Below are 25,470 nucleotides of genomic sequence, written 5' to 3'. Positions count from 1 at the left end.
AAGCGTTTACTAGGAAATATGTTCTAATTCTAATGAATAGACATTTTATAATATCAGAATTACAATTTTCACTACAATAGTACGGTTCTACGTTAGCCATTTTTTCAATATATTTTTTCATAATATTTGAGAAAACCCGATCTTATGGCAAGTATAATCAAAATGTTGTGTATAAATATCTGCGATTTTTGATAGAAAATCTATAAGTCCAAGGGATGGTTTTACTATTTGGCAATTACTCTATTGCTTTTCTGAAGTGAAGAAAAAATCTTCTTCAGTAATACCACCATCAAATCTTGGCAAGTGCATTAAACAATTACTTATGTTGTTTAAAATAAAGGGTGATTTTTTAAGAGCTTGATAACTTTTTTTAAAAAAAAACGCATAAAATTTGCAAAATCTCATCGGTTCTTTATTTGAAACGTTAGATTGGTTCATGACATTTACTTTTTGAAGATAATTTCATTTAAATGTTGACCGCGGCTGCGTCTTAGGTGGTCCATTCGGAAAGTCCAATTTTGGGCAACTTTTTCGAGCATTTCGGCCGGAATAGCCCGAATTTCTTCGGAAATGTTGTCTTCCAAAGCTGGAATAGTTGCTGGCTTATTTCTGTAGACTTTAGACTTGACGTAGCCCCACAAAAAATAGTCTAAAGGCGTTAAATCGCATGATCTTGGTGGCCAACTTACGGGTCCATTTCTTGAGATGAATTGTTGTCCGAAGTTTTCCCTCAAAATGGCCATAGAATCGCGAGCTGTGTGGCATGTAGCGCCATCTTGTTGAAACCACATGTCAACCAAGTTCAGTTCTTCCATTTTTGGCAACAAAAAGTTTGTTAGCATCGAACGATAGCGATCGCCATTCACCGTAACGTTGCGTCCAACAGCATCTTTGAAAAAATACGGTCCAATGATTCCACCAGCGTACAAACCACACCAAACAGTGCATTTTTCGGGATGCATGGGCAGTTCTTGAACGGCTTCTGGTTGCTCTTCACCCCAAATGCGGCAATTTTGCTTATTTACGTAGCCATTCAACCAGAAATGAGCCTCATCGCTGAACAAAATTTGTCGCGAAACACATTTCGAACCGAACACTGATTTTGGTAATAAAATTCAATGATTTGCAAGCGTTGCTCGTTAGTAAGTCTATTCATGATGAAATGTCAAAGCATACTGAGCATCTTTCTCTTTGACACCATGTCTGAAATCCCACGTGATCTGTCAAATACTAATGCATGAAAATCCTAACCTCAAAAAAATCACCCGTTATTTATAGTACAAATAACCGCAAAAATACACAAAAGCATTTTTATGTAGAAAACTGCTTTCATCTACGTCAAGGATGGGCACATTTTTAGCCCGCAAAGTTAGCAAAGTGCGCACGGGGGCTAGATGAGGGGAATATCACTTTACGGAGAGAAGGGCATAACAAGTTGAGAAAAATTGCGAAAAAAATGAATTGCATTCCTCCGTAACTTGATGTTCATCGCAGAGTGGTTGCGGCAATACTGACATTGTACACAAATTTAAGGGTGGAAGTTTACTTCATATCGGAATTGTACAGTTGTGTGAACAAAAAGGGGTAAACATAATTTGCAGAGTTTAGATTTTCGCATTAAAATTTGTTTTTATTTACCTTTGCATGGTGAGAAATTTTAATCACTGTTAGGAAAAAATATATATATGTTATGTTATGTACCTAAAAACAATTTTATTTAATAAGAAAACAGCATATCTTAAAACTTCACAACACCTTATGGTTGTTTCTATTTTGTTCACACCACTGTACATGTGATAGATCAGTCAATGGTGGTGGAAAATACGTTGCTCTCATTTGTAAATATGGAGTGGTAAAACGTTGCTCTCACTTCCCTCTTCATGTTTGCCCGCGATGATCCCCTCACCTAGCCCTCAAAATGTGCACTCGTGCCCGCACGGGCAAAATGCCACTGAGGGCTATGTGCCCATCCCTGATCTACGTCCACATTTATCTCGATTTGTATATTTTGAAATGAAATAGAATTGGTAGGTCTTGGTAAACTTTGAAAAGTTATATAAACATTTTTTTAGAAAATTGGAAACATTTAATAATATATTGATACAATAATTAATATTTTGGACAAAACTGATAAAATTTAATATTTAGGAATTTAAATAATCGAAAAATATTTAAATATTTTATAAAAATATTGTTAAAGTTATAAATTTTAAAACCTAACACGGCAACACACTATAGCAGATTTGAGGCATTTGAACGCTTTGGTAGCAGAATATTTGAGGGCAACCCGAACCAAGTGCCTAATTTGTAGTAGAATATTTAGGGGCAACCGGTACCAAGTGCCTAATTTGTAGTAGATTTTTGCGTATGTGTTGGTGAAAAATGAAGGATTGGTTACTTGTAGGTTTATACAATGTATGTAAGTATGTACTGACAAGTATACTTCTAGCTGAAGTTACCCAACGAGATAAAGAAGTCTGAACGGACTTACCATTCAGAACCCTTAAAGAGAGTTATTGAGCAGAGACTGTCAAGAGCTGGCAAAACGATGAAGACAGCCGAAATAGACATTGGACATTTCCCCAACATTGAGTCATGAGTAAAAATATCACATGGAGGTAGATTTTTATTTCTCCCAAATTCTCACCGGACATGGCTGTTTCAAAACATATTTGAAACGATTGAAACAGGGGAGTGACCATACGTACATATATGCGGAGGCGATACAATTAAAAATACATGCGTTGTTCCAATGTTCTCAATAAGAGCAAGAAAGGCGGTACCTAAAAAACATAATTGGTATAGATTCAACCCCTGAAAACCTAGTAAACCAAATGGTTGAATCTAAAGATAAGTGGAACGCGGTGTACGAAGTAGCGGCAATAATCATGAAAACCCAAAGAGCCCGAAAACAGCGGCAGAGAAGATAACTCCAAATTTACGTGGACCACAAGGACGCGAATCAAACAAGCGCATATCTACAGTTCATGGATGGGATTTGCGACAAACATTGGACATTGAGATCAAGTAAATGCAGCTTGTCACTAAATGCATACAGACCATTACAAATGTATGAGTATTGCTCAAACATCCACCTGACGAATGAACGCGTCGATTAAAAATGGGATTAACAATAATTGTATATACCAGAGAGAGCTTTGCTGTGGGTAAAGTATACATTTCAAATTTCAAGCGTGTATTTTTAGAAAAATAGATAAATTTGAGCGGAAACTTGACCAGGCCCCCATATAACTAATATCAGGATTTCCGAACAGCCGGCTGAGTTTACTCCACTTTTTTTTCATGTTAATAGTATGCGGTATTGGGAAAAACAGATAAAATTGGATCTATACTATCTCAACTCCCATACGCTACATATAATGAATTTCGTTTTTTTAACAAACCTTAGCTTTATGTCACTGTATGTGTTATATTTAGTATATGTATATATAAAAATGCTTAGACTACAATTCTCTGTTTAACGTTTTACACTTTAAAGTATATGTATGTATATAATATTTCCCTGGCTTAGGTTCTTGCAAGTTGCAAGAATATAAAATGTTCGGTTGCACCCGAACTTAGCCCTTCCGTACTTGTTTTAAATTCAATTTAAATCAGCAAGAAGTAAGAGGAGCATTTCTCCATTAAATTTTCCAGTGAAAATAGTAGCTACTTGGATTAAAAAAACTGAATTATTAATTTTTAAAAAATTAAAAAAAATTTTAATCCCGTTGTTGAAATTACAAATTGATTTCTTACCTTTTAATTCAAGACGTTTGGGCTTAAAAAATTAAAATTTCTATTTTTTGATTAGAATTGAAAACAAAATTAACTGAGCTAAAAAAATAGAACTCAGGGAATTTTATGCTCTACAAGAATCTAGGCTGTAAAAGCATTTATCCTAAGCTGTTCAAAAGTTATGATATTGTTTAATGAATTCAGAGTTTGTAGGTGTTATTTAAATGGCAAATTTAAACGCATGTCGGTCAGCGATATATGACATCGACATTTTGACTACTACATATATAAATTGTACACAAACATACAATATTAGACTTTGCTTTTTATTTTTCAGATCTACATATAATATGTTTCCTTCTTATATTGGTTAAGTTAGGTTAGTCCGGTAGTCTAATGAGACCAGTTTGGTCCTTTGCGATTCCAGATGCAATTTAGTCAAGAGATCCTCGAGAAGTTTTCATTCTTTAGGATGCCGGCGTTTGACATGAATTTCAATGGACTTTATGGCCTCACTATCGATACCTCTTCCCGTGTCTCATATCGTGGGATGCTTAAAGCGTAGCCTTGCCTTTGCAAGTCTTCTTATATTAATTTTTTTTTGTATTTTCGCTTTCGGTTTGATCCTGCTTATGATTATTCGCACAAATATGGCATCGCAGAGCTAACGACTCAGATTATTAGCTTATACCTAAGAACATAATCAGATTCAACGATTTTAAGTAGAAGTTCCCCACAGCAACCAAGCGAAATATACATACATATATTGTAATAATATATTCTCCCATATTTTTTGGGTGTTGCTTGTTAGTTGCACAGACTTTTAATTTTATCTTTATTTTTCAGTATTCGTACTGTTTATTTGTTAAACTTCAGCAACATACTCCTACAGAGTACTCTAGTTTTGTTCACCTAACTGTTGTTTGTATCACCTACAACTAAACAATATAGTTTGATAATAAGTTGTTAAGTTAACTACGGCGTTCCAGTCGCTTCTTCTTTTCTCTATCGGGTGCCAATTCCAGATACTAAGTGCAGCCAAGTGCAGCTTCTCCACCTGATTTCTTCCTCTTTATCTGCTTCCACCAGCGGTTACTGAACCGAAATTTTTTTAAGCTGAAGTGGTCTCTTCTAACCGGACTTGTAGAGTTTGGATTTTGTTCGATGAGAGAGGACTTTACTTTTCAATTACCTATTTCAATTAACACCTGTTGGCAAGGGTGTTTCTGCTTTGGGTTTCAAGACTAGTCTAGAGAAAGCAGAACTAACGGCGCGGTTGTGGAGACCAATAATATCAATATCATCGTCGTACGCCAGCAGCTGTACACTCTTCTAGAAAATTGCACATTCTCTATTTATCTCTGCAACTCGTATTATTTTCTCCAAGAACAAACTGTAAACATCACACAATAGGAAGCCTCCTTGTCGAAAACCTCGCATGGTATTTTGGTGTTGCTCAACGTCAGCTTACACAGCCGTATTAGCTTTATGGGGATACCAAGTTCACGCATAGCGGAATAGAGGCAAATCCTTTTCGTGCTGTCGAAGGCGGTTTTAAAATCGACGAAGAGGTATTGGTCGGGTCTTTTCCAAGATTTGTTGCATGGTGAAAATGTGGACAATAGTAGATTTTCCAGGTCTAAAGATATGGTCTAATCAGTTTATTAACGGTGGGTATCAGTCTTTCACACACTACGCTTGCTTTTGTTGTCGATTGGGCATAATAAGTTAGATTTAAATGATCAGGATGACGAGGCTAGTTGAATTCGCGTAGACAAAATTGTAATAGGTTCTAGCAAATCGGAAAATAATAGGAATCAATGGTTCAAAGATGTTTTAAAAGTGGGCGTGGCCCCGCAAGTTTATTGTACACATATCACAAACTATTTAAGCTATATTAACAAATCCGATCAAAAACGAATTTTTAACACCTCTCTCAAACAGGGAAAAAAGGTAAAATCAGTTAAAAATCCCCCCGCCACTCCATATAATGGGTTATTTTGAAAACTACGCGATAACTCACAAAAGTAATATATACATATGTATGCACGTCACAAGCATTTAATAGTATGAGAAATATTATTTACAGGAGTCGGTTTCAAAATTGGACAATGGGGTGTGTATTCTTATAGCACATTGTGAAAATGGTTTTCATGGTACTACAACCACGCCTACTTACCATATACATATACCCGTTTTAAATTGAATCTGATTTTTTCATGTTACAGATTATAAAACGAGAAACAGTGATGTTATTAAATAAAACTTTACAAAAATATTGTCTTTCAGGTATTCCATCTCGCTTCGTAAAATGATCAAAACCCGATTACAGGTTTTCAAGGCCTCTGATTCTGAATACATGTATGCCAGTGCCTATGGCTGACTTTTTACTGAAAATTTCGGTCTATCTATGAAGTTAAGTATTAAGTATTAAGAATTTCAAACTTCGGTCAAATACCGTGTGTATCGTTCAATATGTCTCAGCAAAATTAAGTGAAAATATGTATAATATTGGATACATTATAGTTTAATGCCGAAAATTTGTGATATCGTTCCACGAATTACCCCAGCTCTAAAATTGCATAGAAAAATTTTCTCGAGTACAGGTATGCTTGAGTAATGTCAATGTTAATTCGCTAGCCCTTATAAATGTAAAATAGTGAGTCTATTTAGATTTTTCATTTGACTTTAACGCATTTATGTTGGTCAATGTGTGTGATACTTAAATGAAATTACGTGGACAGTTTTCTTAACCATAATGTGGTTTGCCAAATATAAATGAAATTCGTTTTGATCTTGGTCTAAACCTTCAATCACTAATATGCTAAAATGCTTATTTAGAGCCGAACTTAGCGAAATATTCATTAAATAAAGCCTATATTTCACTGGACATTCCTTAATTGAAGATTTTACATTATGTTATTTAATTTAGATGTTGACTACTTGATAGACCCAAGTCTCATCCATAGTGATGAATTGACGCACATAATCCACTTTATCCTTTTTAAAACGCTTTGTTCCATTGTGAGTGAATGCGGCACCTATTGTGCGCACAGCTTTCTAAAACCCAAAACTTCACATAAAATATGGCTTACACTGCCTAATGAGATGTATAGAACCTCTACTAAAACCATAATCCAAAACCATATCCTGTATTTTGGCTAAGATTTCTAGTGTTGATTCGCTTTTTGGACGTCCTTGACGTGGATCACATTCAAGGCTTGTACGACCATGATTAAATTCAGCAACATAAATTGTAGATGACCAACCATTATACACTTTTAACATTCATTCGTGAATTTATTTTGGTGCTACACCTTCCAAAAACAGTGTTGCCAGAATATTTTTTCAGGGACCACTAGTGTCGACTCTAAAACCACTAAAATACCACTAGATTTTAAATTTTTAAAGAAAAAGTAAATAATAAAAAATAATCTTGTTTTGATTTACCTTAGCATTTTCTTGATGTTTTTTGGTCGTTGTATGACTTTTTAAATCTGCATAGTGATTCCGCAACCTTACACCGCATAACCTACACTTAGCTACTTTATTGCCGTCATTATCTTCTACAACTTGTAACCAATCTTTTAAATTAGGGTCTTTGAGCCAGAAATCTCTAAATTTTTGAGAATACTGTCGTTTACTAAACATTGTTATATGAGTATATTAATGATGGTGTACATTACAAGTAAATTTTCACATTAAAAGATTTAAAAAAATGAAGATTTATTCTGTTACGAAGAAAACAGCGAACAAGATAAAAGGGAACGTATGAGTATATCAAACAATTGAGTATAGTGGAATGTAGCTGTTAAAAGGGCTCCCCCCTTGGGATATAACAGGCTATCTTTATTTGTCTTAATCGTAGCTCTTTAACCCTGCCTTCATAACGTTTTTTTTAGCCCTTTCAGTCATAATGATACGTCTGGTAGATGTATCGTTTCTTTTGGGCTTTCATTGGATACCACGAAACTTTATACTTTGATAATTTATTTGTTAAATTAAAATATGCATGCGTTGTGAAAAAATTGTAGGAGGGAGAGCAAAATGTAAAGAGGTCGTGCGCCTCTCAGACGTACGTTATGAAAGCAGGGTTAAAAGCTTGAAATAGAACTAAAATATCTTATGGGGGAAGCAATTGTGAAGAATATATATAATATATATTATTACTTATTTGTATTTACCGTCAGAAGGTATTTACCACTAAAAAAACCACCAGCCACTAAAAAAGTTTTTTGCCCACTAGAGGGAAAGTAAAACCACTAGTTTTAGTGGTAAAACCACTGAGTTGGCATCACTGTCCAAAAATAAGAATTGTATGACTGCACGTGACGCGGTGACACAAATGGCTTGTAAACAATGAATGAATTGACAGAACACCAACAAAACAAAAAAAAAATGTTGGGCTAGTAGAAACGCCCTTTCTTATCGAACAACAAAACTTATGGAACAAGTTTATTCAGATGAGATAATATAGTATACATATGAATTCTAAACTGTGTCAAGCAGCAAATTTCCACAGAGCTTGTGTCTTTTGAAAACTTTTAGCTTTAAATTAAAATGAAATTTGTACATATACACTTTTTGGGCTGTTAATAGTATATTTTATGATTTAACTTACCATAGTGACCGGCAGTCCACCAGCACCGCCATTCGAATACGAATACGGGGATACCAGGTATCCCATATTGAAGCTTGACGCGTGTGATTCGAGTTTACCTGCATGAGAAAAATAAATTAAAGAAAAGATTTATATTGAACTCCCAATTATTACAGTAGTAAGTAGCCTTGACCATATTATGCTATTTATGAATTCAAAACTGTATGAGAGGTCTAGTCCCTAAAGCGAGAGCAGTTACATTTTACGCCTCGTAATTTTATGGTAAAAAGATCCAGTTTTGAATTAATTTCCTCATCAACGGAATTGCTGACTTAATTAATATAAATCTATGAATCGTATAATCCTTAAATTATTAGCGACACCTTAAAGCTTCTCTTCCAGCTTAAAAGTTTACAATATAGATGATAAAATTTCAAATTTCAAATATTCCTTGAAACGAACCCAATTGCGACTAAGGAAAGACAAAAAATTAATTGGAAATGTGACATGGAAGGGTACACAGAAATTTCTCCGACACGAGTTGCTGGAGTTGCTTTTTGGACCAATTTCACACTTTTAATTATTGAACTATAATATACCCAGTGTAATAGTACGTTCACTTTAGGTTGGAAAAATTCCTCATAGATTGACCAATGTATAAGGTATGTCTAAGTTCAATCTTTGTGTTAGGTATATGAAGGCTAGAGGCCTGACTTTATCAATTTTTGACGAATGGGAATGGTGTTGTATGACGAAGTTATAATTAAGAACTCATGATTGGAGAGTTTTTCTTAGAAGTGTCCGAGAATCTACATATGTATATACATACGTATGTTTGTCGAGTTAGTGAAAAAATAAAAGCATGTGTTTAAAAAGCTTTACTTGAATGAAAATAAATATGTGGATAACAAATATTAACATAGTCAAAAAGCATAATTACTAATAAAAGTAAAAATATATGTTGACTTATGTTGCTTACAAAAAAAAAACACGACAATCGGTTAATATCTGTGATGATCTCTATTCAGTATATTCAAAATGGCAAATACGAGTTTTTTTAGTTTTGTGACCTGCTAATTATCAGGTAACAAATTTAAGACAATATTTTGTCACTAAAGACTAGATACTGTGTTGTGAGTAGTAAGCAGTTACAAATTCAGACTTGAGCTCAAAATGTCTCAAATAGTGACTAGAGACTGCTTACCGAATTCAGCTATTGATCAAAATAATCCATGGGACTATCGATAGTTTATTTTGGCTATCATGGTAAAATTGTAAAATTTCACTTAATAAAGATAATCATTTACTCTGACAATACCAAGTGTGAAGTATAATTTTAAATAACATCCCAGCAAACCACGGGTCCGAAACTCCAATAGCTTGAAGGAATTAGCGCGGAAACTAACATAATTACACTCCGTGCAAGTCATAAGCCCAATGCGTAATAATGAACGATCACTCTCACGTAAGGGTTTCGTTTAGAATTGTCAATTTTTTTTTATTTGCTTTTTCGATAGAATATATTTCCGTAAATATCCTGTGAAATCGGAAAGGTCGTATCCTGAATAGTTTTTGGATGGCAGCGTTCTAAGGAGCGACCGCTTGGAGGTGCAAACATATATAGTTTAAGTGAAATTTTAAACGCGTTTTTCTCGAACCGATATTTTACAAAATTGCTGGCACCATAACTCAATCAAAAATTGACCGATCGACTTCAAATTAAAACTGAGTATTTTTGAATACATTTACTATACAATGGACTACGATCTTTTTGATTGATTGAAAATTGTCAACTTCCCATTAAAAAAACGACCATCTTTTTCCTAAAAAAAGCGATTTTGTTTTTCAAAATTACGCCATTTTATTAATTTTCGATATTTCTCAAAGATCGGAGTTCATTGTAAAGGATATATCTTTAAGTTTAATAAACTTTTCAATTTTTTTTGTTTCAGCTACTCATTCGGCCGAAATCATGCCAGCAGTTGGGGCACCTTGTTTTTGGCACCTCCGAAGACAGCCCATAACTCCGTTATTTTTCAAAATTTTTGAAAAAAAAAATCTTAAAATATATCTGAAAATATACCTTATTACATTCAAAGAAGTTTGAAATATTCAATCGCATACTTTTTCTTAAAAAAATTCACGAAAATCGCCTAATTTTTCATGCGTCACACTGGTACGTTATATCCCCTTAAGGTATATTTTCAGCTATATTTAAAAATTTTTTTTCAAAAATGTTGAAAAATGACGGAGTCATTTTTTTTTTTAAAGTGTAACACTGGTATAGCCTCTTTAAGAACTTATAGAAACTTTAATAGAAATCTCTGATAGCGGTGTCGGGTAATTAACCGGCGATTAAATCGGTAGGTGGCTTGCAGGGATGGTAGCCTCAAAAATATTCGCACATGTGTTTTCAAATTTGTAAGAATACAATTTATAAAATAATATAACAATTATTATATTTAACCATTTTTTACTCTTTAAATAGTTGTTGGATTGTTTCTTGTAGAAATATTTCCAATTAGGTGAGAATTTCTAATATTATGAAATGAAACAGCCGCAATTCAGAATTTTTGATCCCACGGTTGTCCACGATTTTATTAAAAATTATGAAGAGTGAAAAATAAAATTTTTATTATTTTATAAATAAATCCACCGATTACTTCATAAAAATTAAGTATTCAAAGCCAAGCCAGCGATATCCACACATTAAGTAAGTAGATTTCAACGGCAAAAAGTATCGATAGTATTTTATTTAACAATCGAAACTATCAAATAGCACGATTATCGGTCGTTTTGCAGCTCTAGCTAATAGAAAACAATGTATAAATATGTATTATAAAACATGAGAAAGTTTTAGCAGACACCTTGCATATAATTAATTGTTGCTCAATTTAAACGAATTGGAAGGACTTTCTTGTAATTTTATGCCAATGCTGAATTCTATAACTTATCACCACTCATTTCATTTTATTTGAAAGCTCCTAGCATGCTGACCACGAGCAAAAAATACCTTTAAAAATTATAAATTTAGTTATAATATTAAGATATAAATATGGTACAGAATTTCCTTCAGGGCTTCAAGGTATGAAAGGGCAATTCTGGTTTTAAAGCTTTTTAAAATGTTGGCGTGATCTCGCCTCGTAATACATACATAGGTTCTAAGTAGACTCGTATAGTATATTTCACAAACCATTATAGCTAAATTTTCCCAACGTGCTCCAGCGTGATAAGTTCATATGTACCAGAATACTTTATACTCACAATTTTTAAGGATCACAGGCTGGAAAATATATTTAGCCTGGAGATATTTTGGATATAATATAATTTACTATATTCATCATGTTGATTCTGAGGAAATCATGCGGAATTCAATATATGAGGTTTATGAGAGAAAAGTCAACCGGGCGGGCCCCGGTTCTACTCATGTTACAGCTTATGAAACAGCGTCTATGAAAGATTCCCCATTCGAAAAAAATAAACAAAAACAAGTAAGGAAGGGAAGTTCGGCTATATACCGAACATTTCATACGCTTACAGCAAGGACTAAAGCCATGAAAATACTTTCAGATACATAAGACTTGTTAGTTCATGGGGTCTAGGGCGAGTCTTCACCCTATTTTATGAATTCTGAGCACAAAGATACCGTTGTTAGAAAAATACGATTTTTCAGTTTTATTAAGCTAGCTCAAATTTTGGCCAATAAATGCGATATAAAATCATTCCGGAAATTCGGAAACTTTACATCTTTACAACATGAGGAAAAGTCGGAAATTTGTAAAATTCCAAAAAGTAACTTTTTTCATACATTTTTTTTCAATTTTTGTTTGTTTTGTTTTTCAATATTTTGATTTGTAAATAATTTGAATCGTTCAATTTCGGTCGCTTGCTTTTTTATTCCGGCTATTCAAAAGAAATATTGTTGAAAATTATTCAGTGAAAACTTTACGTGTGTTTCACACAAAGAGATCAATTTCAGATTGATATTTGTTACGAAGCCACGAAGAGGTCGCGCTAATATCGATCGGCGTTCTTTTTGCCATCAACAAATGGCAGCCTAAGGCAAGGCAAAGCTAGAAGTATTCCCAAGATGCGGGGGCATACGTGCGGAATTATGGATCGCGGTCAATCAGCAAGCGATCGTCAAGATGTGACAGCACGATTTTTCTAACAACACTTACGACATTTGATGGACTTTATCTTGAAGCAAGGTATATGTAGTGCTGTTAGTTGGTAGATGTATTCTGCTGAGTGGCAAATGAGAGGTTTGCCGCACGCACACATTCTTCTTTGGATGGTGGTTACACCAGATCAAATTGATCAAATCATTTCTGAGGAAATTCCTGATGCTGAGAAAGATCCAGTATTATACGAAGTGGCGAAAACCATTATGGTTCATGGACCTTGCGGACACTGCAATCCCACTTCGGTTTGTATGCCTGACAATAAATGCACGAAACACTTTCCACGTGCTTTTCTTTCGGAAACACAAACTAGAAATGATGGATATCCACTCTATCGGCGTCGCTCACCAGCATTCAATTTAGAACAGTGAATATCTAAGTTGACAACACATGGATCGTACTATATTCCCCATTATTGTCTAATTCACATTCAAAGCTAATTTTAATGTTGAGTATTGCAGTACAGCCAGTGGAAACACCGTCAAAAACAAAATTAAGATTTACAAGTTTTTTCTCAACTTTCGTCAGTGATCCGTTTGCGAGAACATTGCTCTATTCGGAAATACCTTCATATTATACATGGAATGCATCGTCGAAGAAATAGTTGCGCAGAGAGCAAGGCCAACCAGTTGTTCTGAACTAATGCCTTCGGACGAATTTACACAATCCACCCGAAAAACGACACTTGTTTCTACCATCGGTTGCTAATGCTTAATGTACGCGGTTCAACAATGAAGACAACGCCGTGAATTATTCAGTGGAATTTCTAAATTCTTTGGAGAGGCTTGGTATGCCACCGCATCATTTGCGTCTCAAATTTGGATTTGTCGTTATTATGTTTCGCAATCTGCGCTATCGAATACAAGGGGGCAGAATGCTTGATTCTACGAATTTCTTTGATTTCTAGCGATTTACCATTTCACTTTCCAGTGAAAATTGAATTTGAGATGACAATCAACATAACACAAGGATAGTCACATAGTTTGTGGTACAATTTGGAAATGCTATGTTTTTCACACGGCCAGATAGACGTGGCGTGCTCACGAGTTGGAAAACCATCTTTTCCGTACACCGCAACAGAAACCAAAAAATGTAGTTTATCAAGCTGCGTTACATTGAAAAAAAATTATATGATAAATTTAACATTCTTTTTATTTCAAAACACATAATTTCACGCAGGACAACGGCTGTATAAATAAAAATTAATCGTTTTTTTTTGGTCATGGAATCACGCGTTGTATTTGTTATTCTTAGGAAAAGGTTCTTATGTAAGAAAAAATTACGAAAGTTGCGCCTATAATACATATAAAAATGAATCGTAAAATGTGTTGCTAAGCGCATAACTCAACAATGCGTACACAATAATTGGCGGATCTTTTTCCCATACAAACGTTTTCTTTTGTATATATGTAAGTAAAAGTTAACGTTTGCTTGTTAGTAACGCTAAGGCTCGAGAACGGCTGATCCAATTATCATGAAATTTTCAAAAGTTGTTCGCTGTCGATCTGGAAGGGATTAGAAATAAAAAAAACTTATACTTTTCATAAGGAAATTCGAAAAATTGAAATTTTCCAAAAAGTCACTTTTTTCCATACAACTTTTTCCTTTTGTTTTTCAATAGTATGATTTGTAAATTATTTGAATCGTTCAATTTCGGTCGCTTGCTTTTTTATTCCGGCTATTTAAAAGATAAATTATTGAAAATTATTGAGTGAAAACTTTATGTGTGTTTCAGACGAAGTGATCAATTACAGACTGAAATTTGTTACCAAGCCACGAAGAGGTCGCGCTAATATCGGTCGGCGTTCTTTTTGCCATCAACGTATGGCACACCAAGGCACATGAACAAGTACTCCCAGGATGCGATGACATACGTGGGGAATTATGGATCGCGGTCAATCAGCAAGCGATCGTTACGATGTTATAGCACGACTTTTCAAACAACAACTACGATGAACTTTATCTTGAAGCAACGTATGTATATATGGTGCAGTCAGATGCTGGATGTACTCTGTTGAGTTGCAAAACAGAAGTTTGGATGGTAGATGGTGGTTACTCCAAATTGATGAAATCATTTCTGCGGAAATTCCTGATGCAGAGAAAGAGCCAGTATTATACGAAGTGATGAAAATCAATATGGTTTATGAACCTTGCGGACACCACAGTCCCACTTCGGCTTGTATATCTAACAATAAATGCACGAAACACTATCCACGTGCTTTTCTTTCGAAAACCCAAACTGGAAATGATGGATGTAGTGGATCGTCGTAGCTCATCACACGATAATGGCAGAATAGTTACCATTCAACTTAGAGGAGTGAATATCGAAGTCGACAATATAGGGATCGTACCATATTCGCCACTGTTGTCTAATTCACATTCAAAACTCATGTCAACGTTTGATATTGTAGTTTGGTGAAATCGATCAAATACGTTCAAGTTCTTGTATGGAAAGCTTTCGCAGTTGATAAGATATATTCACGAAATTTGGTATAGATTATTTAGTAAAATACTTAAAACAGCTTCAATTCATTTCAATCTTTAACATTAACCTTCCTCGGTTCTTCGTGTCATATTGACCCGAATCTAAAGTTTACTTTATAATAAAAGTAGTAATATCTAATAGATTTCATAACGGCTTCGTGACAATTATTAATTATGCATTTATTGTAAATTAGTATTGTGAATTTATGGTGATGTCTGCTAAATTTAGGAAATACGCATATTTTGCTCTTAGGATCCTCGGGTAATTTTGACCCGAGTATGAAAAAATCCTCGGGTCAGAAATACCCGTCTTCGGTGAAATACAATGCTTTGACACAAACATACAGCTGCTAAGAATATATTTATTATTGTTGAATATCAATTATACCCAAGTCACTAAGCGATTCATTGTTGATGGTAATCTTAGAAATATTGTTTCTAAGTGGGTAGGATGATACATTTATAATATATGTACATTAGGGTGTGTCATTATGAGGCAACCTTTTTTTCAACTGAAAAAAGGCTCAAAACTTTCGAAAAATGTGTAAAAAAAAGTCACTCAAAAGATGAGCTCTTAATATTAATATTAAGAGGTGCCTATTTCAAATTTTCTGTTTTCCATATAAATAACATGGAAAAAATCATTTTTTTTTGTGGTGGTTATTGTGCGGAGGTTTTATATGTGCACGCCATGGCTGCCAGTAAGGATGGTAAACTCAATTCCAATTCTACTCGAGAATCGAGTTTTCTCGTTAAATAATCGATGTCTTAATCGATCTTCAGTAGTCGAAGTCGATTAAGAATCGGTTCTTGACATTCGAAAAATCGATTATTTTACGAGAAAACTCGATTCTCGAGTAGAATCGGAATCGAGTTTACCATCCCTACTGGCAGCCATCGCGTGCACATATGAAACTCCGCACAATAACCACCACAAAAAAATGATTTTTTATTTTTTTATTTTATTAAAGCTTACATAATAAATAAATTGTTATATGAACTAAAGAACGCAGCGCTAGCATCATAGGCTTTCGGCCATGTTATTTATATGGAAAACAGTAAATTTGAAATATGCACCTCTTAATATTAATATTAGGAGCTCATCTTTTGAGTAACTTTTTTTTACACATTTTCGAAAGTTTTGAGACTGTTTTTCAGTTGAAAAAAAAGGTTGCCTCAGAATGGCACACCCTACTGTACATACTTATATACATAAGAACATGTTGCGATAGTATAAAAAAGTTTTATATTGGGTTGTCAAAAAAGTCTTGCGGTATTTTTATTGAATCAATTCATGTGGCACCCATACATCGAGCTTCTTAGTGACTCCAAGCTTCTTCAAATGGTTTATAATGATTTGATGACTACTATGCCGGTCTCTTTCGACCAATTCAGCGATTTTATCGCAATTTTCGACGACAGGCCTTCCGGAGCGTGGCGCATCTTCGACCACCTCTACACCAGAACGAAAACGTTGAAACCATCGTTGTGCGGTGGAAATGGAAACTGTATCGGGTCCATAAAGTGCACAAGTTTTATTGGCGGCTTGAGATGCATGTTTGCCTTTATCGTAATAGTACTGTAAAATATGCCGTATTTTCTCTTTATTTTGCTCCATGTTTGCGACGCTATAGCTCACGAACGACTTAAAAGAATCGACAATCAATCAAACACGTGTTAGCGCGTGAAATGAGCTTTACAAAAAGGTATAGCATGGCCCGATGCGACGAATAAAACTAGAACTACGCGCTTTCAGCGCCAACTAGCGAAAATACCGCAAGTCTTTTTTGACAACCGGCTGAAAAGCAGTACTTCAAAATTAAATTATTTAAGTTGAATATACTTACTGAACACTGGACTAAGATCCGGTCTCGTCGGCAGCTTTCCACTCTTTTCCTGGAGAGAAAACAACAAATTTTGTTAAAATTAAAATATTGAATTATAAAAATAAGCTACCAGGCAGGCTGACAAGTTCGTACTATTTCTATGAAAGGTTGGCACTAGAATTGATTTCCATAAGCTTTATTGTCAGAAGGGAAGGAAGCTACTTATAATAAAGCGTGCCTTGATGCACCACACTGCTACACGCAAAATAAAAACCAATCGTTACGGCTCTTTAAGAAATTTCAAAAAAAAACAAAAGGCTCCTTCTGAGTCGATGCGGCGCCGCCAGCGCGATTTCCAAGCATTGAAGGCGTCACGGAAGGAATCCTTCGGAATAGCCTTGAGAGCCAATGTGCATGCTGCTTGGATCCCCTCTGTCGACTCAAAAAGCCTCTTTGTCTCGTGATCATACTCACCTGTGATTACGTTATTCAAAAATTGGGGGTCACTTTTACACATGTTCAAATTTTCTTGGCACTCTTCCACTCGCCGCAATTTCTGGTCGTCAGTGAGCACTTTTGGGACCATCTTCGTGCACACCTTGCGCATGTTCAAGTGCTCTGTCACAATGTCATAAACCACAATTTGACAAATTTAACATCTGTGTAATATGGGTTGCCGTTCTTTTTTTTTGTTAGAGAGGAGAAACGTTTCGAGTAGCGTCCATGCATTACACGTCTTTATTAATTTCACAGTTAATCGGGATGAACGCTGCCGTCTGTCAAGCATATAACTTTTACATGCAAATTTTACAACGAACAGAGCTCATACACAGCGAGTGGAGAATGGGTAAATCCAAAAAGCTTATGTTTAGAAATAAAATCAAACTATACTAAGCTAATTTGTTTTTTCTAAGGTACTATCTTTTCAGCCCACCTGGCATAAATTATTATATGATTTGTAAACATTCGTATAGGCATTCATTTTAAATTAACACAGTTTCTAGTTTTTTTATGAGAAAAGTTTTGAGCACCCAATTGTGTAGTTATATTTTCTATATTTTTTTTTTTTTAATTTACTATAATATCTTATAAATATAATGTGAAGTTAATTTGCCAAATACTTTTCGAGTTATTCGGTAATTAGTAAAGGGTTCGAGAGCAGACAGTTAGCGACTGAGGGTAAAACTTCATTTGCATTTTTTGTACTTGTGACCACTGTAGCTCGAAAACTGATCGGCAAATTTCAATGAAATTTATACATCTCTTTGAAAACATTTAAGAAGGATTTAAACTAAAAAAAAGATTAATTGTTGGTTTTCCACAAAAATCTAGATAATTTATTAATAAAAATATTTTTTTGTCCGATTGATTTTAGATGAATATCGAAAGGTTAGTGATAGTCACCGCAAGGAGCTTCGGCTAAAACTGGATCAACAAGCCAAGCCGACATTTTGTTATTAAAACAAGCCTCCATCAGGCACTAGACTCTTTATTAATGCAACTTTTTTATGTCCAATTGATTTAATAAATCTCCAGATTAGTAATGGTCATTGCAAGGAGCTTCGGTTGGAACTAGATCAACAAAAGCAGCCATTACTTTCAAAATGATTAATATTCCTTTCAAAATTCTTTCAAGTCGAATAAAAAAATTTTCTGGTAAAAAAAATATTTCATGTCTTCGACTACACCTAACCCATTAAACAAAAATAAAATAGTATGAATGTTAGGGAATTTAATGCACCGTTATAAAGTATCATTCATAGATTCGTATCGACTTACCTCACTTTCTGTCAAATCGATCAAGCTTGATTTTTCCTCAAGCAAATTCTCTGATGAAATTTTCTCTTCTTCTCGATCACCTTCATCTTTGAAAATTTTCACTTCATCGGTGCTACCCAAATCGTCGCTAGACGAACCACCATGTCGGGAATGTGAACTATGACTATTGTGTGGCATTATGATTAATTGTAAAATTAGTTATTCAATTTCTATTTGTAAATGTTGGGTTTTGGTATTTTTCTTACAGATGCGTTTTAGCTACTTGTACTTTACCAAATCCTATTGATACGAATATTTGCTCATTGAAGGAATTAATTAAATATTTTGTGTTTCAACTTTATCTTATTTTAAACGTTTTTATTTGTTTTGCTTATGTATCTACCTGAAATGCACAAAAATAGTCCCATAAAATGTGTACAACACTCATGTACATACATACATATGTACATATGTATGTAACTTTAAAGAAAAGCAAATTCGTTTACAGTTATACCAGCAAGTTTTCATACATCAATGCAGATTTTTGTACAAATTTAAGCGTAACATATTTTATTATCCCATAAATTACTTAAACGTTTGTTTTTTAATATTTTGCATAATTTTTAAATTACTTATGGCCATATTTGTTGTTTGTTCATAATTGTTGTCAATTTTCGTTTTGTTCTTATTAGATATTACTTTTTCTGCTTATTAAAATAAACTTTTTATTGTTGATTTGGCATTGTGGCTTGCGTTATATTGTTGAAAATTGTATTCATACTATTACTTTATATAATTACTATATACATATATTATATCAAATTTTACGTTGTTTTGTCAATATCGCACCGATTTCCGTTCTATAACTCGCAGATTTACCATGTGCATGTCCATTTATAAGACCGTAGCGCGTATGTGTTTATACATACATATGTATGTCCATATGAAACATATACATGTGTATACCATATGTACATATGTACAATTGTTGGTTTAATTTTACTAAAGGGATAGTACTTATTTTTTATTTATCACGAGTTATTTTATTTAGTAGTTTAGCGCCTTTGTTGTTGTCCCGTATTATTTATACTCTTATATTTTTGTTTAAGTTTGTTTTATTTTTCTCTTGGTATTTTATATTGTTGTTGTTTCTTTTTTGGCTTACTGTCGCATTTCACCTTCCATCAGTATTCTGAATTACACCGTTAAATTCCTTCACTCTCACTCCCTGTATGCATGGACGCAACGCGATATGGTGCACTCACAACATTTATTGTAAACATATGTATATATGTATAAGTGCCATCCATACTTATTTATACGTATTTAATATACCAGGTAGATTCACACTCGTTACATGATCGCAATGCTTTCGATGGCGAACAATATCAGACAGCAATCTGTGTGTCTATAAATGTAAGCCTGTATTTGCGCAACTTAGTTTTATTTGTTTAGTTGCAATTTCTTTTTAACTACTCATTTATTTTATTTACCACTTCCTATCCCTTAACGAGTAAGGGCTTATGGCTCTTAACACTTGGCACATAGCGCTTGGTTGCCGTCTCTATACCTATACTCTGTATACTCAGCGCATTAGTGCAGCCTCTTGTATAACATCATTGTCAGCATCGTTATGGAGTTCAAAACAAGAAGTCTGCCTTATTATCAACAACATGACGATTATAATATGCACAACATTATCATCACGTCATTATCACATCGACAACGTCGTTGTTTGCATTTTATCTCATCGCATCGAAATATATAAGCGCTTTGCTTGTTTGCTTATTGTTTTCGACATTTTCGATTTTTTTTATATGTAGGCTTATGTATGTGATTTCCATTTAATTTAATTTGTAGCAGTATCCTCTACTTGTATGGGTAGCTCATATACGCCGTGTTGCTTAACGCGCCTACTTGGCCGTTGATTTGCATTGCGCACACGCACGCATGCCGTAATCCGCTGTTGGCAAAGCGCCCGCAATTCTTTTTCTGTGATGTTCGTTATGGTCGAGTATGTTTTGTGGTTCACTTTCCGCCTATCTATTTCTCCACCAAGTTTCAACAATTTTTGAGGCACTAAATAGGTCTGCCGCCTGCGCTTGCGCTTGGCTACTGCACTTCTTGGCGAGTTTATATGAACATGGTTTGCAAGCTTGTGCGCCTGTCTTCTCCTTCACATCGATTCCGACTCAAGTGTAGCTGTAATAAAAAATTAGCAGCAGAACCCGCCAAGAAAAATAAAAGGGAAACAATTTTATTTCAACAGTAAACACATATGCGGGTGTGTAAATATGTATGTCAATTATGTACAAAAAAAATCCGCTTGTATATGCATACATACGTATATTCAGTATAGTTTGGTGCGTTAAAAAAAAAATTAAATTATGCTAAACCTGAATCTTTACTTTCAAGTTTATTAGTATATATGTATGTAATACAAGTCCAAATTTGTATTTATATTTGGCTTTATTTAACCACAATTCCACGTTCAGAAGATCATATGTACATACATACATACAGACGATGGTGCGATAACGTTCGAATTATATAAAAATGGTGTCGAAGTTCCGTTGATCAGTCGATCTCTCTTGTACAAGCTATATATACAATAGTTTTCCGATCTTAAAAACTGGTTCCGATATTATAGTAATGCATTTGGATTATAATACATGAGAAATTTCATGAAGATATTTTGTTAAAAAAAATTCTCTTGCATGTTATTGATTCCTATCGTCCAGTTTGTATAGCAGCGATATGCTTTAGTGGCTCGGTATCGGTTCCGACATATGAGCAGCTTTTTGAGGGAAAAGGTTGAGCGCAAATTTTCGAAGAGGTACATATGTATCTAAAAATTTGAAGTAATAGTTCGCCTATACCATAAAAGTATACAGACAGACATGTAGACATGCCTAAATCACCTTGGATGGACACGCTAATCACTTACTATAGCTTATAATTAAGTTTATATGTTATTTCGTTTAATGGTTTCTGATTGTGTTAATGTAAAATATAAATAAAGATCGAGATCAACAAAACCACTATAAAACAGTTTTCCATACAAGAACTTGATTTGAATCGATCAATTTATATGGAAGCTACATATGTATATGTTATAACATAGTCGTCCGATATTGGCGTTTCCAGCAAATGAGTAGATCCTTGAGGAGAAAAGGACGTCTGTAAAATTGCAGATCAATATCTTAAAAGTGGTAAACTAGTTCGCGAATATACAGGCAAGCAGATCATTCAAGTACGAGCTATAGAAGCGCTTAAAATTTTTGAAATGCTTTATGAAATTCATAAAAACAAACAAAAAAAAACTGCTCCAACTTTCGACATTTTCATAGAAATGAAAACTGATCTTCCACACTAATTGCACTCCATAACCAATATGGAGTCTCCACAGGCAATACATACAGCAATACAGTTAGTATACCATAAACTTTTGCCAGTTTAGGTGTCCGGTAAAGAAAGTATGCGAATACCTCATAAAGGTTTCTTCAATGCTGCTAAGTTTTGGTTTGTAGGTTTAAGCGTTCATAAATTGATACGCAACTCTTTGATTCGAGAAAGATCTGTCAAAACTCGCATTTTTTATATCATTGGGCAAAGATGCCACTGCTAAAAAATATTAGATTGGGCGTTTTATAAATAACTTTGGGTATTTTTCAATTTCCACTCTACCACTGAGGTCGGCTATTTGCGCGTTATTAACCATATTATTTTTGGGTCTTCGGTTCCCCAGTAGGCCTATATCACCCATATATGTATGTATATAAATAATTTTACAAACTACCGACATATAATTCTACAGAATTCAACAACGTACTAATTTTGGCAGTTCGTTTTAGCGTTATTCTTGTTGTTGCCAGCTCAAAAAAAAAGATCAGGATCCGCTGCTAGCTGACAAGCGTAAGAAAAGCGTTTCTGATCAATTTACGAGTTTGGTTTAAGGCCATTGTGATTGGCTCAAATCACAAATTATTTACAAAAAAAAAAAGATTTTTTATTTTATTTTTAAGAGCATAAGTCTTAATAAATTATAATTTTTCATAGAAAATAAAACTAAGGAATTCCTGAAACGTTTTTTAATGCGTATTTACGCATGTGTCTCAAGACATTTTAATGTAAGGTTGCATCGCAAGTGACGCCTCTTCCTTTTAATATCTATATAGTTTGTATGTTGTTAACAGCTTGTACTTACGGATTTGTGTCAAATTTTGTCAGTGTGTTTTCTTAGGTTTACTCGTTTCTGAATAAATGTCAACAAAAATGTCACTAATGGTGTGTAATTGCATCCCTAAAAATTTACAGATTGGTGCAGATTGTGGTATGGCGGCATCATCGGGCCTAATTTCTTTCGAAATTACACAAGAAATGTCGCTACCATCAATATCGGGCGTTATAACACCATGTTGACCGACTTCTTTCTTCGATCTCTATTTCTAAAAAAATGATGCCCCGTCTCATGATTCTAGTCTAAACATGGGCACATTGTGCGTTCATCGAAACTGTGCATGAATTCATAAAAAAATCCACCGAAATCATCATTGAAATTCATGGAAATGGAATTGAACATCTCCAAAACATCGATTTATAGCATTTTGACCGAACATTTGGGCATACGAAAGGTGTGTGCGGGGTTTGTTCCGCACAAATTGACTGACGACCAAAAATTGCTCACAATACAACGTTCGAAGAACATCATTGTGACCGATTATTTGACCCAAAATCACATTTTAAAGTCCTGTTTTCTTTGGAACCAATGTTGTATTTTTTAAATAGAAATATGTGTGCTAATGGCATTAGAAAATAGAAAGTTTTAGAATAGGGGAATAAGGATAAAATTAGATAATCAAACAATATTTTGGTTGAGAATGTGATATGAAATGAAATGCAGAAAATTAACCGACTAAAGTTGCCCGACTCGTGTCAAGCGTGTAAACAGAATGAGTAGCACTCAAAGGATATTTGCGGATAATGGGCGGCAAAAAAGTTCCCGTCTGAAAGCCGTCTAATATGTTTACAAATATGCATATTAGAAATATTTTAGGAAAGGAAAAACGATGAAAATATTCATGAAGTTTGCAAGGATTTGAGATTATATTAAAATGTGAATGGAATGAAAAAAAGAGAACTTGCTGACAAAAAGTGTTCGTGTGTAAACCAACCTATTGAAGTAATGAGCAAAAAAAATTATATACGTATGCAAGCAGTGAAAATGAATTTAAAATTGCACTGGCACAGTCTACTATAAAATCTATAGTGATAAGGTGTTTGTAAGCAGTGCATTGAAACCTAAATTACAAGATGAGCAAACGGCTTCAGATATTTAATTTACTCATAAATTGGATCAAAAAATTTTAAATCTTTAATTTAGAGACTTGTGACTGTATCGAAGTACAGAATTTCGATTTAATTAGAGACAACTTTTGTGATTGAGATGATTTTGCAATTCAGTATGCGAAAGTCACAAAATTCTTTCTATTGAAAACGAACAGATCTAAGAGGCTGTCACATTTCGTTAATTATAGATGTACTTGTATATACATACATACATATATCACGATTGAAAATAAACTTGCCGATAACAAGGCATAATTACGAATAAAAATTAAAGTACAATTTTGATTTTGAATCGGAATATTAATGAAAATTATGCGAAATTGATTTATTTTTAACTTTTTCGAGTTTGAGTTGCTAACAAATTTTAAAAAGCGACAATCGATTAATATCTATGATGATATTGATATGGTGGGGGAAGTGTCTGTCTCTATATGGTAGGTGAAGTGTCCGTATATTCAAAATGGCAAACAACAGTGCTTCTTGGTTTTGTGACCTGCTAACTATCAGGTAACAAATTTGAGACAATATTTTGTGACTATAGACTAGAGACTGTGTTGTGAGTAGTAACTTGCCACAAATTGAGACTTCTTACTGCAAGGTTTTATTTTTGTATATACAATATACTTGATGGAGGTTTGTGAATGTTTTGTTGTTACCAAGTCTGCCCAACTAACGAAAGTGACAAAGTGGTAATAGCCGCCTTCGCCACTTCTTTATTCACTACATCTACTGACAGCGCTTTTCTCTTGTTAAAAGACATGTGAAACCAACAGGAAAGTAAAATGTTGGAGGGAGGTATGTGGATGCCATTTTAAAGTTGTAAATATGTGTATCCGCTTGGTATTCTATCTTTAGTTGATCATGCCGTCAAATGTGACAGAGAATCGTAGCCACTTACAAATATATGTACCTATACATACATATATATATATATAACCACTTTTTGAATAAGTTTCAATACAATCTTATATAACGGGTGATTTTTTTGAGGTTAGGATTTTCATGCATTAGTATTTGACAGATCACGTGGGTTTTCAGACATGGTGTCAAAGAGAAAGATGCTCAGTATGCTTTGACATTTCATCATGAATAGACTTACTAACGAGCAACGCTTGCAAATCATTGAATTTTATTACCAAAATCAGTGTTCGGTTCGAAATGTGTTTATCGACAAATTTTGTTCAGCGATGAGGCTCATTTCTGGTTGAATGGCTACGTAAATAAGCAAAATTGCCGCATTTGGGGTGAAGAGCAACCAGAAGCCGTTCAAGAACTGCCCATGCATCCCGAGAAATGCACTGTTTGGTGTGGTTTGTACGCTGGTGGAATCATTGGACCGTCTACAGAAATAAGCCAGCAACTATTCCAGCTTTGGAAGACAACATTTCCGAAGAAATTCGGGCTATTCCGGCCGAAATGCTCGAAAAAGTTGCCCAAAATTGGACTTTCCGAATGGACCACCTAAGACGCAGCCGCGGTCAACATTTAAATGAAATTATCTTCAAAAAGTAAATGTCATGAACCAATCTAA

At 34.3% G+C, this 25,470-nt stretch overlaps 1 protein-coding gene across 27 annotated transcripts in view; it reads right to left on the bottom strand.

Moving 5' to 3' along the window:
• Nucleotides 1–25,470, bottom strand: part of LOC105231504 (protein pangolin, isoforms A/H/I/S) — a 454,601-nt gene that overhangs the window by 399,435 nt on the left and 29,696 nt on the right. For 10 of the 27 annotated variants that reach the window (XM_049460025.1, XM_049460004.1, XM_049460017.1 and 7 more), the window contains 3 exons: nucleotides 18,612–20,792; nucleotides 16,854–16,902; nucleotides 8,360–8,457 (listed from right to left, as the gene is read on the bottom strand). In XM_049460025.1, coding sequence (XP_049315982.1) covers nucleotides 8,360–8,457; nucleotides 16,854–16,902; nucleotides 18,612–18,788 — 324 coding nt within the window. In that variant the 5' untranslated portion in view covers nucleotides 18,789–20,792. Of the gene's footprint in view, nucleotides 1–7,188; nucleotides 7,355–8,359; nucleotides 8,458–16,853; nucleotides 16,903–18,611; nucleotides 20,793–25,470 lie in introns of those variants that run through there. The other 17 variants (XM_049460000.1, XM_049460020.1, XM_049459998.1 and 14 more) reach the window with 7 other exon arrangements.

Source organism: Bactrocera dorsalis, chromosome 6, assembly GCF_023373825.1.
Source record: "Bactrocera dorsalis isolate Fly_Bdor chromosome 6, ASM2337382v1, whole genome shotgun sequence".
NCBI lineage: Eukaryota > Metazoa > Arthropoda > Insecta > Diptera > Tephritidae > Bactrocera > Bactrocera dorsalis.
This window is presented reverse-complemented; position numbering and strand designations above follow the sequence as displayed.